Below are 19579 nucleotides of genomic sequence, written 5' to 3' on the forward strand. Positions count from 1 at the left end.
GCCTTGTATGGATATGTAGATCCCAAACGATTAGGGTTATGGGGGGCTGACTACTTGGTTTGTGACTTCCTAAAAAGCAGAAGTTGAACAGAGCATCACAAAGGTCAACCCAGTTCTGCTCTTGTAACAACAGCCGATGTAGTCACGTAGAAGTATTCTCAGTCAACTCATCCTAGACTCTAATGAGCATAATGTAAATAAAAATAAATAGACCCGTTTAAAGTAGCTTGAACTTGTCACTTAACAATGCAAATTGGCTTAATATACTCCAGAATAACAAGACATGTTGAATCAATAAATAATTATAGATAATAAGGTCAACAGTAGTAATGTTAACCAGCCTGCTTTTGAATAAACTGGAAAAGAAAAGTATCCCAAGAACAAGAAAATTATAGCGTTTTTTTCCCTAAGATTAAATTACTTAGAAAGTTACAAACAACTTATATTCACCAAAATATAATTGAAGAATCCTCATATATCTTCTTAGATTAATTCTCATGAAAGAATGTAAGATAAAACGGGATTCTTGAAAAACGAATCATACATTTCTCCTTGATTTGATTCAGCCTTTAATGAGTTGTATCTTTAGTTCTGATTGGTCTAGGCTGCTACACGCTATTATGGCTCCTGATTAAGTCTTGGCCCAAAAGTGGTACTGCTTAAAGAAAAAGTAGCTGAGAATGTAATAAAACCACCTCCTTAAAAATACACTTGAGACATTTTGAATAAGATGAATGAAAAAAAAAAAAAAAAGTAAAAATTATCTTTGGAAAAAACGTACATTCTTATGGACTCTATGATTCAGAAGCTACACACGCAGCTAACAACGAGCCAAGACCGCGGGCCCATCGAGGTCGCCGCTGAATTAGGACGTACGGGAAGTTAAGTCAGGGTTTTGGTCAATCTCTCATCTCGCTCTGACAGAAAGAAGCATTACGAACTGTGCGGGGGCTGGGGGGTGGGAGCGGGGACACTGGAACTAAACATCTCGTCCTGCCAAAAGGGTTCACTGTGTATGTGTGGATGGCCGGGACTGGGCGACACGTGTGAGCACAGTTGCAAGGGTAGGAAAGTGCTGTGACTCAGGACGGTTGTCTGAAGCGTTGACTGGCACATTTTATAGACCCCCACTACTTGAGCGATCCATTCAGCTCCACTGGATGTGATATTCAGCTGGTGAGAGGTAATCATGAATGATGGTCTGACTGACATCAACATGCACTTCAGCGCAGTGTAAGCCAACGCATCCTCTTCTTCAGCGCATTCCCAGCCCATCTGCTCCACCGTGAAGAAAGGTTGAGGAATGTTGAAGAGGTTTGCAGGGGAAATATCTTGTTTTACATTCTTCCATGACTAATATTGGGCGAGGCAAGACTTGTGAGCCATAATGTACATAATATTTGATGAATGGGGAGGAGACGTTACCAAATGGCACAGTAGATTACCAGATGTATACTCGGATAAAAATATCCTCACATTCAGAGAACCTTTTTTTTTCAGGAACAATATGAACCAATTAAAAAAAACTAGGTCTGAACTTAATGCACAGATGTAAGTGCAGTTATTTACCTTGATTATTTTGAATTGAAGACCGTACTCATGAACATACTGTATGTTGGCCCCAGAAGAGAAAGTGGTGATGATCTCATTGACAAGCGCTGAAGCTTCTTTTCAGTATACGGTTCTGGGTTCAAACCTGACAGTGGCCTGTACCAGTAGATAGAAACGTTTTTTTGTTTAATTTATATTTGAAAGGGTATAAAATGGTATGGTCCTTGGTCAATCTTTGGTTTAGTGGCTTCTCGTTCGAGGCAACCTACTCTCATCAGGTTGAATTGACATGATGGCTAGATGACTAGTGAGTCTACCTTCAACCACAACAGGTATGGTGTCTTATGAATAGTCTGGGTGTACTCGCAGGACTATGCTGAGGTTTAGGCTAATCTTTGAATTTAATGCAAGTTAACACTTGGAAGAAGCAATGCATTTTGTAACATGAACCTATGAATGCCATGTAATCAACCCCTGTTTAGTAAGAGTAAAGCACTGGATCTTGACGACAATTCAGTTGCATTTTAGTTTGAAACAAGATGCTGAGTAACCAACAGGCAAACTTATACCATCTACAACCGATTAATCATATGCTTCTATCCACCTCGATGTAAGAAGGGTTGATAAACAAAAACACAGAAATCTCCAATAAAGATATTTTTTATTGCAGAGACAGAAAATTAAACCATTTTTGCGCAACATAATGTAAAATGTTCCCTGCCCGACTAAGCAGAACAGGACAAAGAAGGAACGTGTAAAAGAGGAGGAAATGTTGGTGGTGGTGGTGGCGGGAGAGGTATGGAGGAACGATGACCCGAGGGGAACAGAGGGGGGTAGGGGTACACATGCTGGGCTCTTCCGTCATCAGACACATAGGAACACCACCTGAGAAACGGAGAGGAAAAGGAGTGAGTTTCTTTCCTTCAAAATAACAGCACGGATGAGGGACATTTCACCCAGCACCACAGATGGGTGGTTCTGCTCTTTGACCCACTAAATGGGTTTCTTCCTATACGTATGAGAAAGTGGGATGTGGCCATATTTCAGTGCAACCGAAATCAGTCGAAATCCCATCTCCAGCAAGCCAGCTAACTTGTTTGGAGCAGAGCTCTAAAGCTGTTTTGATAAAATGGGTGAGGGGGGGGGGGGGGGGGAGAGGTATTTGCATACTGAGTGGAGGAAGTCAAGTCGGCTCTGAATAGAGCTGAAGATGCACATCTTGAGGTGCATGTGTATTTCAGATGCAGCCGTGATCCATCTCCGTTTTATCTAGACACAGTCGAAACTGGGTCTAGATGACACAGCCTCCCTCCGTCTGTAAACCAACTGCCTCTAGGTAAACACTGGAAACGTTGCAGTATCTCTTGGTCTACTCTACCCCCGATGATCCTTGTTGGCACCGAGACGTACTCGTCAAGTGCTTTAAAAGAAATAAACACCAGCACCGTGTGTTTTACAACAAGCCTAGTCTCAATTGTTTGATTCGCCTTGGAGCTCCTGCATTTAATAAAGCCAAGACGTACGGCGTAAGCAAGACCTAATTTGGAAGTCGACACCTCATCCGTCTCGTCCCTAAAGGCTACATGGGAGGTTAGCTAGCTCCCAGCAGAGCTAACAGCGCTAAGTGCAGCAGGTGGCCGTGCCCTGGGAGCTGCCGTCTGGATGGAGAAGCCTCCGTTTACATTCCCCAGATGAGTGATGGATCAGACGGCGCTAGGTCACGCCGGGGAGGGGGCGGGCTAGAGCTAACATGTGTGAACAACAGAGCCCAGATCGCTAGCAAGGTAAGCTTCATGACCTACTCATGCAATACGATACTCCCCATTTTGCTGGGGCAGATTATTAAACCCACAAAATATTTATTCTGCGGTCATCACTTTATTTTTATTCCCGGACCAAAGTGATTCAGAGATGATGACATCGCCTGGTTGACTGCACTGTGGCTGTATTCATTAGTCACTAAACAGGCGTCTCAGAGGGAGAATGCAGGGAGAGAAGTGACAAGGTGCAGCTTTAAGACAGCCAGAGGCCGGAGAGCTTCTACCTTCACCGTGTCTTGACGGACGTTAAATACAGAGATGACTGGCTTAAAGAGGAGATAGGTGCAGGGCAGTTACTGAGAGGGTTACTGGAGTACACGTAGAAGCCAATAATACGAGACTATGTTCATAGAGCCCGTTTCATACATAAGCAGGCCGCTCAAAGTGCTGCAAAACACAGCCATCGCTGTCAAGAAATCAGCATGGACTAAAGACCCCAGGCTCATGATGTAGCCCATGATATACATATCTGTGTATGGGCGTGTGTGCATTGTGTGTGTGTGCATTGTGTGTGTGCATCATGTGTGTGTATTGGGTGTGTGTGTATTTGGTGTTTGGGCATTGTGTGTGTGTGCATCGTGTGTGTGTGCATTGGGTGAATGGTGGAATGCGTTTTCAATGTTTAATGAGGCACCTTACTGGAGAAGCTCTCCAATTTCGTTGTACTGTTAAAAAAATGCGGTGACAATAAAGGCATTCTGTTGTGCTCATGGAGCCGGGCTCCAACGCGGTACCTTCACGGACTCCGGCGCTGGCCCTACTCGTCGATGTACTCGAAGGGCTCCGGGGCCTCGGGCTCCTGTTCCTCCTCTTCGATCTTGGGTCCGTGGGCGGAGACGGGCTCCACCAGCTCCTCCTCCTCCTCCTCACTGGTGTCCTTCATGATGATGATGCCGCCCGTGTGCAGCTGGAGGGGGGGGGGGGGAAGACAAACGACCAATGAGAGGTGAGTCCCCGGCGGCGCCACTTCAGACACGTTGCCCCCGGTGAACCCAAAGCCCTCCAACTGGGCAGACGGATGAGTTTGGATCGACATGAAGGAACCTCCAACCAGTGTGACCTATTGTTTTAAATTATTTTTGTAAGGTAGGAGGAGGATGGGGATTGTTAGTTTAGTGTTTTCACTTTTTGGATTTTACGTATATCTGAAAATCTGAAAAGAAAGTTTATCAAAAAATAAATAAATACAAAAAGAATCCAACCACCCTCCAAAACAAATATATTGACAAACGCACATAAACAAGAGGGACAGGGGTATACAAAGGGCGCAGAGAGGGACGCGCAGATGGAAGTGTTTTGTGGTACCGGTTTGAAGGGTTGGTAGCGGCAGGTGTCTGGCATGATCAGGACTTTGAGCTGGGCCGGCATCACCCTGGCTGGGTTCTCCAGGAGCTGGAAGCTGGGCTCGGGCTCCTTCTTCTTCTCCTTCTCTTTCTCCTTTTCCTTCTCTTTCTCCTTTTCCTTCTCCTTCTCGTCCTCCTTCTTCTCGTCCTTCTTCTTCTCGTCCTCCTTCTTCTCGTCCTTCTTCTCTTCCTTCTTCTCGTCCTTCTTCTCCTTGTCAGCCTCCTGGACCTCCTGAAACACGAGACACGCACACAGACCGCACCCGTCAGCGCCCGGCCCAACGCGGCTGCCCTCCCAGCCTGGTTCTCCCGAGGCAGCGCATTGTTACTCTGTGCCGTCGGTGCCGATCTGACCGGCGTTCCTTCCTGGTGTCAACTGGACGTTTTTTTTACCCTTCCCTTGCAAGAGTTGTCTTTGGGTCAATATCTTATTTTACAAGTAAACGAGTACAGTTTGTACCTATTTTTTCTACGCTTTTCCAATCTGTCATTATAAGCCAGCATGTGGAAGACAGCTGAGGCCGAGACCGTGAAACCCTTTCCCGGGGACACCATATTTTCACGGCAGCGCTGTGAATCACCTCGCTCCTTTGAGTAGACACATCGGTTTTCCATTGGGAGATCTAAGGGCCGTAAATATCTCGGGTTTGGGACGCGTCGCAGACTTTTCTGTGATTTGCAGTAAACCGACGTGAATGGGGGACGTGTGAGTGTGTGTGAGGCACTAGAGGCTCAGACTAAGCTGCCTTATGGACCAAGCTCTCTGCAATACAATAGACATTAGTGACTGAACCATCCTCAAAACAAACAATTCCTCATTAAGGATAATGCAATCGAGCTTGCATCCGTTCAGGCTACATCTAGATCAGCTGAACCTGGCTTCTGTACCCGATGACCCCAGCATGTGTGTTGGAACGGCTGGGCCTTGAACCGGACCCATCTACAGTCCCGTCTCTCAAGACCACAGAGAGAGGTAGGGAGAGAAAGAGACTTGCCAAGGCAATGCAGCGTGCAGGTGGTAAATACTAACGGGACAACCCAGTGAAAGCGATAGCAAGTGGACCACGATATTGATCTGTTGATACAGGGGGTGGGGGCGACCAGTCAGACGTACGGGAGAGGCAGGGGGAGAGGTCAAATGTGTGCGTTGGTGTGTGTGAGAGAACATGTGTAGAAAGCACAGACCAAGAAGGCTCTAAGAACCAAGCAAGGGATTGAGCTCAAATCTGGCCACTCAGGCCCCAGAAACGTCAGTGAAAGAAGAGTGTAAGAAGATATCCGTGTCAACGACGGATTGTTTATTTCCGCTGAGTTTAAGCCTCCGGTACTTGTGAGCCATTTCAATATTGCCGCAATTGATTGCTTCTAGTCGCTGCGATGCGCTCAAGCTTTTGCCAGCGCTCATCTTTTATCCCTACGGGAAACCGAAAACTATTACAGTACTGGAAGAACTAATTTCATTTTCGCTGCACGGTATCCATTCCTAAACGTGCGCACGGTGAAACTGGAGTTTAATTCCCCGGCGACGGGTGGACTCCACTGACCCAGTAACCGGGGTCTATCTGTTGACTCTACCCGCTGTCATGGTGCGGAATGATGTTCCGTTAAGTAAACCCATGATGGGATTGGAGAACCTATGAAAGTACGAGCGCCGGCCCGGGACTTGAAAGCGCTTCACGCCCCGCTGGACCTGTCTGTTTGTTCAGCTTCCGTGACACGTGAAACGTCTGCCCAGGGTTTATTATCTGGCTTTATGATCGACTTCCCCGCTCGGCTCCAAGAGCTCCGCAGCCAACCCGGGAGAGGGCCGGAGGACTGCTCCTCAAGGAGGGTTTAGGGTTTCAGACTCACCACTTCCATCTTCTCTTCCTCCTTCTCTTTCTTCTCCTTCTCCTTCTTCTTGGCCTTGGCTGTGATGGAGAGAACGGCGGTGGAGACCTGGCATAGAGAAGGAGAGACACACACACACACACACACACACACACACACACACACACACACACAGAGAGGGAGGGAGACACAGAGAGGGAGGGAGGAAGAGAGAAAGCGAGTGAGGGAAGGAGAGAAAGACACAGAGCGAGAGAGACACACACAGACACACAGGGAGGGAGACACAGAGAGGGAGGGAGGTAGAGAGAGGGCGAGAGAGGGAAGGAGAGAAAGAGAAAGGGAAAGAGAGAGACACACACACACACACACACACACACACACACACACACACACACACACACACACACACACACACACACACACACACACACACACACACACACACACACACACACACACACACACACACACACACACACAGGGAAAGAGACAGAGAGAGACACCAAAGAAGTTATCACGATGCAAGCCCTTAAAATCAATCAAATCACCACAGTCCAGGCTCACATCCTCTTGAACTCAGATAAACAGCGGAACACAACATCTCCCAGCCATACGCCTGAAAGCAATCTTTAATTGTCAAATAATCCCCAGAGGAACTGCCAGCCCCGGAAGAGTAAATAAATACCATTTAAATAAAAATCACTCGCACGCAGCACCAAACATAACAAAATAAAGTACATGCAAATATTTACTCTACCATCACTACACCGTGGGGCACGTCTGCTCGGACACATGTAAATACAACAAACAGAGTCCAGTGGAGTCTGGGGCTCTGCCCAGTGCCCCCGGGGGGGGGGGGGGCAGTGAAGCCCTGGCGCTCACCTTCTCCTTCTCCTTCTCCTTGGGCACCTCCAGGGCCGGGGGGTAGGCGAACGTGGAGGGCTTACAGTTGGAGCGGTACTGCACCTTTGGCATCTAATGCAGGGAGACAAGGCAGAGACCCGGGTTAGGGAGGAGGGACGGCATCGGGGAGGATGGGGTATGATCGTTGGTCCAAGATTCAAGATGGTTTGTTGTCATTATTCGCAACAATTACAAAAGCAGTCGCTGGCGATTCAAATCTTGAGTGTCAGGCTCCTTTAACGATGCAATATAAAAAATAAAATGGGTAAGAGATACACAAACTGGAAAGAAAATGATTAGAATTAAATAATATTAGAATAATAATAGCTGTAAAGGAAATAGAATACCAGGCACGAAATAATTAGAAGAAAATAAAAATATAGTAACTGTAAATGAAATAGTTTGTACGGTGACAGTCAATTGAAATGCGATGTAGTTGGCATTAAGAGTTTGGCCTTCACGGATCGGGGAAAGGAGAGCGGATCATGGGACGGCGAGGGGAGTTTTCCTGGTGGGGACACACACACAGCCCCCATAGCCCTATGGTCGAGACGTGTGGTTACAGAAGGCCCACTTCTATGGCGTACTGGAACACCGAAGTAGTGAGAGCGACCACATTAATAAGCTCTTCCACTCTTCTGGTCTTTTCATTTTATTTTTCCAACTCTGAAATAAACAGTGCAGGATTTGAATTCGTCCAGGCGTCGTGTCCATATTTACAGGATTTACAGGCACATTTCGCATTTAGCCGTGGACTAGGTCGTGCCAAAATAGAGAAAAACATTGTTGAATTATTAACGACGCTACTCTGTCAACCGTGTTGGTGTTATAATTGTGCCAATACATCACGGATTTAGGGAGGAAATATGTCAAATATTATCTGCACCGTGTCTGGTGAGGCTTTCATGACTAGGCTGAAATAAGTTGCTTTTCTGAAGCTTCCAAGAGTAATTCAACGATAAAGTGTGGGAGGTAGACAACATAAGGGTCTGCATTGAAAGCACTCCATTTTTTGACAGTTGCAGCCTGCATATCTGCAGTTTTGTTTTCGCAGATCAAAAGGTTGAGACGACCACTTATAAAGTAGAATAAAGAACGAGTTTTATTTCTGTGCGCATGAATAATATGGTGCGCGTGTCTGGGTCGGTGTGTTGGTCGCAGTGTGTTGTTCAGAGTGTGTTGGTGTACGTTGGTGCGTGCGCGTGTATAACAGTTCCTCCTGTGTGTCAGGTGGTTTTGAATCAGCGGGGCAAGTTAATTCCCCACTAATGTCTCCTTAAGCCCCTCATGCCTTGCTCTCGGGCCCTGGCAGCGGCGTTCCTTCAGCCCGGTGGCTCTGTGCCAGGCTGCCGTTGGCCCGGGGAGAGCAGCCACAGGCCAGACTTTTTATAGAGACGAATGCCCGACGACGGTGAGGTCAGGCAAGCACCGCGCCGGAGATAACGCGTCAGGACAACGAAATGCACGCCTCGGCCGAGCCCGTTTTTTCAAGCTCCACGAGGAACACGCGCGCTATCTATAGATGTTTGGGTTTAGTTTCACTCGTCCCTCCGCTTGTAAACGTTGTCTGAGCTACATCAGACCTTTTAAGTCCAGTTGCTACAGCTCGACTCCCATTCAACTGAAGCACACACACACACACACACACACACACACACACACACACACCACCCCCCCCGTGACTTAATCCAAATCAATTCCAGAAAAACCATACAAAGCCTGGATATTGTTACGCAATTGGCTTGGCCCACCTGACCGAGACGGCAGATGTGGAAACGACACGAACCCCGCGGTTCTCCCAAAATTGTGTCTGGACATGGGAGTATCCGCGGCAAATCAGTGTGGGTTTGGCAGCGGGTCGCTGGCGTTTAGAAGGATTTGTGTGAATCTCGCAGATTCACGTGTGAATAACTCTTGGGTTATTACCCTCGCTCTTCTCCACATCATGGGTCAGCTGTGTGAGCAGGGCTCAGCGATTAATCGAATTTAGATCGCGATTACGATTTTAGCGTCAAACGATCAGAAAATTCACATGATCGAGTTTTCCGATTTTTTTTGTTTTTATTTTTTATTATTTTTTTAATGATTTATAGAAAGGGCAGAACAGCTGCACACATATCTGTATATCATTTTAGATTGGAACATTTTCTTTTTGACCATTTTGTGTATTTTTTTAAGGCGGAATTTCAAAGATTTCAGTTACAAAGTCAATAAATACAACATATTTTCAAACTCAAAGATAATCGTTTGAATAATCGTGGATACAATATGGACCAAAATAATAGTGATTATGATTTTCCCCATAATCGAGCAGCCCTACCTTGAGGTCCTTGTTCAGGCCGATGATGGCGGTGGGGGTGAAGGCCAGCGACAGGAAGTGCGACAGGGGGAACCAGAACCAGAACTGGGTGAAGACCAGCAGGCCCACAACAGACGGCATGTGGGTGTGGCCCGTCCTGGACTGCAGGGAGATGGTCACGTTGCGGCCCCCTGAAGCGTAGGAGAGGAGAAGAGGGGTCAGACAATGAGTTTAAAACGATGACAGCTCCTGCTGAACTTAAGTCGTTCAACATGTCGCCGTCATTACAACAAACAAAGGATAGTTCCTTCTGCCCCTCTGAGTAAAAGCGATTTTTGCCATTGGCACCAGTGTTGTGAATCCCTATCTGCACCATACACCTTCAACTTCCAAGTCCATGACGTCAGAGATATTGACGTTGATACTTTTCACCTCTAATCAAAGCCCACCCCACACCATGTCAACCAACTACAAGCCTGCTCAGGGAAAGTGTAGCTGAATGCATCATGCCGAGTGTATCATCGTGCTGGCTGAGCACCCATCGCCAAAGCATAGAATACAATGGAGCAGTATTGGGCGTCAGCAGTTGGGATTTAATAGGGGGATGTCATCAGGGTGGGGCGCGCCTCGAGAAGGTCAAGGCTTTGCCCTGGGTGGGCCGGGGCCTCTTTGGTCTCTTAAATGACAAACGGAGAACGCGCCAAGGACGGCACTCCATCAACACCCAGAGATTGGCCGTCCACCGCTTCCACCATTCAACTTGAAACCGTAATGAAAACGGGGGTCCAGTTGTTATTTCCAGGCGGGGAATGGGGAGAAAGCATTCCATCTCCGTGACACGACACGAACCGACCGCCGAGAGGACTCCCAGCCATATTGCGGCTCGTTCCATCATTCCCGTTACCGTGGTTACTTAGCAGGGCCGATAATAGATTTTGATGGCCCCCGCCAAGATAGCAGACGTTAATGGCTCGTCCGACCTCCTTTGACCTGGTCGAAGGAGGGCTGGGTAGGAGCGACGGGAAGTGAGGAGGAAAGAGTAGGAGGAATACGGGAGGCCATCAACTATATAGCCAACAGAAGGTTACTAGGGAGGACCCCTCCCTCAGGGGACATGTCCCGGGCTGACAGAAACCCTCCCAAAGTGAAAAACAATAGCAGATAAATCGTCTACAGCTCCCGCTCTGCCCTCTGCTCCTCCTTCCTGCGGTCACCAAGGTGATCCGTCTCCCCGCTGAGCCAAATCCTCCTGAGCCGTCTCGGGCGTCCCGGCCGGCGATAAAACAGACAAACTCTGTGGATTTACTGGTTTGGTGTGATGAAGAGAGTCTCTTCACAACTTGAGAAGGAGTTGAGAGCCCTTGAGTGGCGCGGGAGGCCAGGCAAACACCGGCCAACCCCCCCCCCCCCGCCCCCCCCGCCACCCCTCTCCCCGTCGGTTCCATTTAGGTTAGTGGACCAATTTTCATTCCACTGAGGAGGGGGGGGGGGCTTGGAGGGTGGCGTTTCCTAGAAGGTGTTGTGTGACTACGTCAACACCTACAAAGTGGGAGAATGGTAGCGCCTGGCCCCCCTATATACGGCAGCACACGTGCAGACGGTTGGAAACAAGCTTGAAAACTAGATCTAAATGAAAGACACTCCAGCATGCAGGATTGAAGCAGAGCATCTCGTCAAGAGCTTGTTGCACAAGAATGTGGCCGAGTTTGAGCTGCAGCGACCTGCAACCCACATATTACAGAATCCATTTTTTCTCATTGTTCATTAGGGCTCTATCTCCCGCCAAGGAAGGGGAAGGACAGAACACAGGATGACAGAAGGAACCAAGGGAGAGAGAGTGGGATTAGTGTGAAAGGAGGTGTGAGAGAGGCTTGAAACCTGAATCGTGGATAATGAACACCAGTAAACGGCTCCATAATGGCTTTCGCCTGTCACATTAATGTCACATACAATTGCCGTACCCCAGAAACCCCCTCCCCCAAAAAACGCTAATATAGCGGCAGTGAAGTCAGCCCTGTTATTGTTGGAGGAGGAAGGAGGTCGAGATCGTCCGCTGATTTGAGTGTGGTTTAAGCCCCAGCCTTGGCACCGGGTTCAAACGGACAATGCGCGTGTGTATGTGTGGAGGAGCTGTGGTTGTTATGGTGGAGGTCGTGGGGTGGAAAGGAGTGTCCGAGCTGCTCGATGGGCAAGACAATCAGATGTAGTCTTGGCAGTCGCACGCGAGAACGAGGTGGAGGTCCGTGATTTGATTGTGTGCGCGTGTTCATGTGGGTATGTGCGTTTTTGGACTTGGCGAGTCTTCTTGGCAGGTTCAGGCCGTCAGCGAATGATGCTTGGTCGGCGAGTGGGAAACAAATAATTGCTTGACGACAAAATGACTTCTCGATCTAAACTAAAATGGAACGAACAAGTCTCTGCAAGATGAAGAAGTCACTCCTCCGATAAGAGTGATGGCATGCCCCATTTGGGAAAATGCATATGCATTGATGACACATAATAAATAACAATGACCAGTAGAGTGTATTTGCACTTTGTAAAGTACACTTGGCAGTACAATTATTCTGAGGCATGGACTGCTTTCTTTCTAGCACAGCACATGGGCTTCTACACGTACGCAGGAAAAGGAACAGATTCCAGCTTCTGCCTGCATTCAGGCCTTGTAGTTTAGACAGGTTTGTTTATATGTATGCGTGTGCCTCAAACCGGGAACCTCTATTGACACTATCTGGAGACTCACCCGCATCCAGGATGCCCTGGGCCAGGATGGCTCCGAACTTGGCCATGACGTCGTCGTGCTTGTCGTTGATCACCTTGGAGTACAGCTGTCTGAATTGGTTCACCTGCAGAGAGAGATGGTGTCCATTAAATCAAGCAGTGCAATGTGTTTTAACATGGTTGGAACAACCCATATTCACTTCAGGCTAAACTGGCTTTTGGGCCATTAAAATATTTGAACGGATAAGGAATACGACTGCATATTGAGTTTCCCTAATGGGTCAGAACCAAACATTATAAATCTAGCGCTGAGCCTTGAGGTCTCAGAACCAATGCCCAGATCCATATGACATGAGAACCATGTCTACTCTACGGTCTGAAGCCATGTGTAAATAGCTGTGATGTGGCTCTAATAACTCACACTGACCTGAAAGCCTGATACACTGCTTTTCCGTTAACCTCAAGGGCAGAGATTAAAACAAATACATCTTGAGCGCCACTCTAATAAAGGAAATAGAGGAACTAATTGCAGGTCTAGCTTCCAATCTCGCCACTTTATTAGTTATTCTCTAGTAGTATCAAGGACAGAGTTTGCGGTGGAGTCTACTGCAGTCTTTCAGGAAAACTCCTGTGGGAAATGACTGAAACAGAGGCTTTCCTGATTTTTTTCACTGCATCACGATGAATACAGATCTAAAATGGCTAGTAGGAATGCAGTTGGAGGATAGCAATGGATTAAGACAAGAATTTGAACACATTCATACGAGTTTTCAGCCTTTAAAAAGTAGAATTAGTAAGTAGTACTTCCTTCAAAACGCATTTAATTGCTGCAATAGGGTGGGATCAATCTCTCTTGATTGAAAAAAGGATTCACCCGTTTAAAGGTAAAAGATGGTGCCCCATAGATAATCAGCAAAGAGGTATTTGGGTAGACATGAGGGAAAATCGTTCAAATAAGCAATGGAGGTCGATTGTTTTATAGAATTGTATCCACTGACACGCAGCCAAAAAGCCCAGCGGTATCGAGGTAACGAAGGTGGAGGCGGATTCTACAGAAATGTGTTTAGATGGGCACCCTGTTATTTTTTCATTCACAGAGAACGCGAGCAGAGGCCTGCCTGTGAAGTCAGCGAGCTAGAAACTACACAGACGAGGTCTTTGGAATAAACAGAGCTCTGGGTGCAATACCTCTTAAAGTTCAAGCCCCCTGGAAAAAGATACCTCTTGCGAAACCTTGCATACCACCCTTAGCTTGAAGGGCTGTTGCCGTGCGCGGAGGAAATCGTTCAAAGCGCGCCTGGCACTTCTTAGACGGCCGTGACGCGGGATCCGGACGGCCAGCCACTTCGGCTTTCTGTACCCCTTTTGTCCCCCCCCCCGTCCGATGATTAAAATTCACCCGCTTTTTGATGTTCGACTGAACCTGGCATGGGATGCCTTCGAGGATTATGTAAGCACGGTTTTCCCTTGAAAGACACCATTCACCGTTGAGTATAAATACAGGACGCTATTGGAAAGATCATGGACGGAGAAAGTGGAGCCGTCAAATTCGTTTGGGTTGAAATTGGTCTACAGTGTAAAAAAAACAAAACACATTTCAGAATAAATATAGAAAACTTTGCCTACCTTGGGACAGGTGACTTCCGACTGCTGGACCATGATGAGGGCCGAGGAGATCAGGGCTCCCTGTCTGACATAGTTAACCGGGTCGTTGGTCATGGGCTCCAGAAGGTTGATCGCCTCCTGCACAGAGAGAAATAACACAGGGGTCTTTAGAGAATGCTGAAAGATAAATTATTGGAATGGGCAGACAAAGTATATACTGTTGAATACATCAGATCAAACTTCCCCATTGTTTTGATTAGGCTTGCAGGCTTTACAGGATTGTGTAGAGTTCTTTCTCCACTGTTTAGATCTGGTCTTGCAGGTTAAGAGTATACGGCCAACATGTAAACCACGCTGACCTGAAGTAGCTTCTATTTAACTCGGGAGGTGCCCAACCAGAAACCATGTTGGTTTGAGGGAGGGAGAAGAAAGAAAACCCCTGCCTGACGATGCACAGAGACTGGCTATCCAATAGAAAAATAAGCAAATGGTATCGCTGAATCCCAGCTTGGACAAAAGGGTCTGGAGGAAAAAAGAAAGGTGTGAGTCATGAGCAGTCTCCGGGCTGTCATCACAACGCGGAGGTTTTAAAGAATGGTACCACACTTAGACCGTCGACTTTGGTTTAGTCTGCTGCATGGGAATGAAGGACGATCCAAGGCCGAGCCGGCTTCAATTTCCTCCCATGGAGGCTGGGAAGCAAGAGTCGGCTAAGGTTCCCTTACCCTTCTCCCATTAATACCTCCCCCTCCCCCCAACCTCCTCTTGAAGTCTTTTATTTCTGATTCACTATGGAGGAAAATAATAAGAAGGCTCACAAAAGTGGTTGGGGCTTTGGGGTGTGTGTGTGTGTGGGGGGGGGTGGTGGTGGCTCTGCCAGGGAAAGGGGTAGGGGAAACAAATGCGGACGACGAGCGAGAAGGAAAAATAAACCATGTTCCGCCGTTGCCCCTGGCCGGGGCTGGCAGAGACAATGGAGTACAGGGGTGGTGCGCCATAGCACGAAATCAACGCCGCTACCCCACATCCTGTTCCTGATTGTCCGACTGGATTTCAGTCGAGGGTGTTTGATGTCACTCTCAATCAGCAGGCGAGGTTGATGCACACTGCTGTATACCAGTTTAGCCTCTGTATGGATGGGAGACTTTCGGTTTGTAAAGACTTCAGGGTTTTTTAAAGACTTCAGTTGAAGGGAGAGAAGCTGCCCATTCGTTTTTGCAGCGGTGGTTTTTATTTGTTAGGCATCCCAACATTACCAGCATGATTCATAATAGAATACCTTATATGGTATAATAATGTACTAAACCGGTGTTAACCTGAATGAATAATAAATTGCTCCTGAAAGGGGTCCCATGATGCCCCATTTGCAAAAAAGTATTCCACCCAACACAACTGAATAACGCTCAAGACAAAAATGAATTTCAAAGAATACAGCTAGCCGAATCAAGAAGTGCCCCCCAAAAGAGCCTACGTCCGCAGTTTTCCTGTGCACCAGAAGGAGCCTAAATCACGAGTCTTTGTTAAAGTATGACAGGTGTATAACGGATGAGCGGGGTAGGCAATCTCCCCAGCAGGTGACCCACTTTTATGCAGCATAACATCATCGCTCTTCCCAGGGGGGTGCATGGGGTGTAGGCTGGGGGGGATAATATGCTGTGTCTGAGGAAGAGAAACCCAAAAACTGGGGTGGCTCGGAGATGCACCAGAGTCCTCTTTGACGGCGGGCCCGGGATGACCGAGCAGAGACATGGTTTGGGCCGAAACCACTTTAAAAGGGGGACGCCCACGTCGTTTGTTGACCTCGTTGTCTTTTGTTTGTTTTTCACTAGACCACGGCTGGGTAAGTTGAAGGGGACCAAGTCTTGAAAACAGTTTGTATCAGTCAACAGACATGGGTTTGAATGTCTCCAACTCCTTTTGAATGAAGTTTGATCTTAAATGGTTGACTATTTCCAGCCAGTTCCGAATAAATGACTAGCATCGTGAGACCATGCCGATCTTCCAAAGTCACATTCTGTTTGTCTCTGGAGATCGGGATGGACTCGATCGTGTTGAAAACCATGCCCAAAAATGGAAGGACTATAGGACCAATCATTGCTCAGGGGAGGAATTTTCAATTATTGAAGTGTAAGAAGCGTCACAATCTGCCGGGTTAAAAAATAATGGCTGTCCCCGAGGAAGGTTTAGGAACTACGGCGAGGTTCTTAGCCAAAAATAGATTGAACAACAATGTTCAAAGTTGAATAGAATCATGCCCTTTTCAGATAAGATGATTTCGCTTTACTTTCAACCTGATTCAGCAAGAGAAAAGACTGCAAGATCGAAGTCCATATATGAAAATTAAAGAATGCCCAGCCAAGGCCAGACTGATATTCATAGCAAAACGGATACATGGATATCAGGGTAGTTCCACGAGGCTAATGAAAACGAAATCGTATGAATCAAATGATATTAGTGAGCTCGAGCGATGACAATCCTTTCAACACAGTGCTCACTTACTTTGAAGTATAGCCGTACACTTAAGCATAATCCGTAAGCCCCTCGGTTCTAAACGAGCGATGCCATACTACATTTATTCTGACGACACCGTGAACATCGACAGGAAGAACAGAACCTTGCAACACCTGCAGATGCTATGATGAAGGCACTACTGTTGATCCTTTCAGGAGAGACCCCCTCTGAGCCACATGGGACATAAGTGCATCGGGGGGGTGTGTGGGATGAATAGGATTTTTAAAATAAAATCCCCCGGTTCCTTTCAAGAAAGAGAGTGAAGATGATATTGGACAAACCAATGGTTTTTCCAACACGCTTCCTTGAAAGGAACCAGGGCATTTTATTTTGAAAATAACCCCAACCTTCAGTTTGCGAATGCCAATTCAAAAGTTGAAAGCAGCTGAATAAATGGGAACAATGATTTTTTTTTTTTTAAAACATAATCCCATTGAGGAGGAATTATGATTTTTCTGACCAGGTTATGGCTGACTGAGCACAGGTCTCAGGCCAGAATAACAACTGGGAAGACTGAAACTGGGAACTGGTATTGGTCTACATGTTAAAAAAGGGTTGGTGGTCGAGTTGGTGGTTGGATGACTTGTAGGAAATAGTTTTTATTACCTTGTTGCCCGTCCCGGCACAGCAGATGCCCAGAGCCATGGCGGCACCGCATCGTACGTGGGGGTTGTAGCTTTCGGACAGCAGAGAAACCACACTGGGGCACTGCTCCGGAGTCCTGAACAGCCACGGGACCAGGGGGAACAACAGAGAGAGGGACAACATATTCAGGGGGAGGCCAGGAATCATTCAGTCATTCAACCTGATCAAAATAGATGGACAAGTTAAAACTCCTTAAAAACCTAACCCATCATGATCGATAAGCGCTTTGTATTTGATCTCGAGCATGACATTTTTGCTACGGAAGCTTTCCTAAAATAGGCCGTGTCACCACCAGCCAATCTAGGGGCGTGATGAATGAAGTCATTAGTCCCAATAATATAGAAACATCGAGGCCTGCCATTGACTAAACTGCCACACCATTGTAAAGCTATTAACCATAAAAAGATCTACCTTCCTCAGATATACTGCATCTTATTTTGTAATGTCTGCAATGTTGAGGACATTTTTCAGAATCAACCTTGATGAAACCATAGCCCAGATTTCTCAAATATAAATCTAGAAAAAATCTTTTTAGATGCAGAAATGAGAAGCATTGTTAATACATTAGAGTTCTGCTGATTAGCTTAAAGTTCATTCAAATACTTTTTTTTTTTTCTTTTCTTTTTTTTTTTTTAAATGGTATGTGGTCTTAATTGGTAATGTGGAGAAACGTGATTACCGTCTGCGACAGCACCGACAGACAGATCAGCAGCCGGTTAATGAAATGACAGTGCAGACACATCAATAACATCCACCAACGCTACGTCATATCTAATGACCTGATGGAGCTGTGTGAGCCATAAGACAAAGGCAGAGGACATCAGAATATGATAGGGACAGGTCTTCGCTGTTACTTTTAAACTGCATGTAGAATCTTTACACTAAGAAGTAAGCAACGTTATATGGTAAATCTGTTAACATCTGACTTGCAGATTTGAAAATCAAAGGGCATTTTGAAAGTAAAGATGACGAAACAATGAGAGCAATAACGGCTTTTACTTGGTTTTCTTCCATGCTGACACCTTCATGAAATAGTTGAAGACAAAAATGAAAGAAATAATTGTCAAATATTTGGCTTGCACTTTAATAGGATAGAATTATATGCTATTATAAGTCATCCAATTAATTGCATGGCATATAATACAATTCCATTAATCCTTTTTTTTCACCACTTGAATAAATCCTTATTTCATTGCCTATTGACGGAAAGTGCGACTGTCTTATCAAGATATATTCTTGACGGAAAGCTTTTTTTTCTGATGGTATGAACATGGCTACATGGGTCGTGCTCCAAGTGAGGCTGAATCCAAATAGATGATTCAGGCTTGATTCTTCACGGTTAAAAAAGCTCAGTTTTTCATATAGGCATATTTTTTTTTCCAATGCACCAATTCCTCAATTGTATCAACGTCAGGTTTCAATGCAAAAGTACAGGGTTCTTTAATCAACAAACTTGACGTCAATTTACAATAAATGGGCCTCCAGCAAATGTCATTACTGTAAAATCAAGTTAGACATAATAAGAAGTTCAGTGCTTTATGCATCGTTAATGATTCATTTTCTCTGCAGTTCAGAACCAAAAACAACCACGCCACAGCCAAACAGATGGGCAATTTGGGGAGATTATTCATCATTACTAATTTTCTCGGTTATTGCTCTTCAAGGTTTCAGATTTCTGAGATAGGGTTAACGTCAATTATCGAATACAAGCTTTATTGTCATTGCATTGAAATGTTATGTGAAGTCGTCCAACAGGACCTGGAAGGTGATAAACCAATTGCACAATAAGAAGGTTTTCAACTTGCAGATTCAATGTTAAAAATCTCTCTCCACAGATCTGTTCAAAGCTCACAAAAACGTCAAAGCAGTACCTCCTCTACGAGAAGGGGGATGCTCTGCTGCAGAGGGCTAAAGGTCCCCCTCTGAAAATACAAGCCCATTGATATGGAGGAAAGACCACACACGGCTGATAAATTCACTGGTTAAGCTAGTCCCACATCTCAACACAGTAAAGGCTTACTTATTTGTGAAATAATCAACCACATGCAAACTACAAGTTGTTGACTGAATAACATTTCCCTGTCTCAAATTCAAATAAAAGACTAATATAATAAAAATGTGGTACAATGCGATATCCAACAACCATGTACAAATTGCATCTCAATAAATAGCATCAAATTAAATCACCATTAATCTGCCTCCATTTAATATCCAATGATGTTTCCTAAACTGCCACAACATAAACAGAAGCAGGACAATGAAGGTAGTTCAAACACCTTCATTGGCATTCATTGACCGGACTTAAACGGATACTAGCTCATGGGGATTGTCCTAATGCCAATTTAGTCTCAATA

At 46.0% G+C, this 19579-nt stretch overlaps 1 protein-coding gene across 1 annotated transcript in view; it reads right to left on the reverse strand.

Annotated features, from left to right (window-relative positions):
* Positions 1-2195: 2195 nt before the first annotated feature.
* Positions 2196-19579, reverse strand: part of psmd1 (proteasome 26S subunit, non-ATPase 1) — a 36927-nt gene continuing 19543 nt past the window's right edge. Inside the window, exons 17-25 of the mRNA XM_030372290.1 lie at positions 17187-17301; positions 14091-14207; positions 12487-12589; positions 9768-9937; positions 7427-7519; positions 6566-6652; positions 4677-4946; positions 4106-4278; positions 2196-2436 (exon numbers count right to left, since the gene is read on the reverse strand). Coding sequence (XP_030228150.1) covers positions 4129-4278; positions 4677-4946; positions 6566-6652; positions 7427-7519; positions 9768-9937; positions 12487-12589; positions 14091-14207; positions 17187-17301 — 1105 coding nt within the window. The 3' untranslated portion in view covers positions 2196-2436; positions 4106-4128. The remainder of the gene's footprint in view (positions 2437-4105; positions 4279-4676; positions 4947-6565; positions 6653-7426; positions 7520-9767; positions 9938-12486; positions 12590-14090; positions 14208-17186; positions 17302-19579) is intronic.

Source organism: Gadus morhua, chromosome 12 (genome assembly GCF_902167405.1).
Source record: "Gadus morhua chromosome 12, gadMor3.0, whole genome shotgun sequence".
NCBI lineage: Eukaryota > Metazoa > Chordata > Actinopteri > Gadiformes > Gadidae > Gadus > Gadus morhua.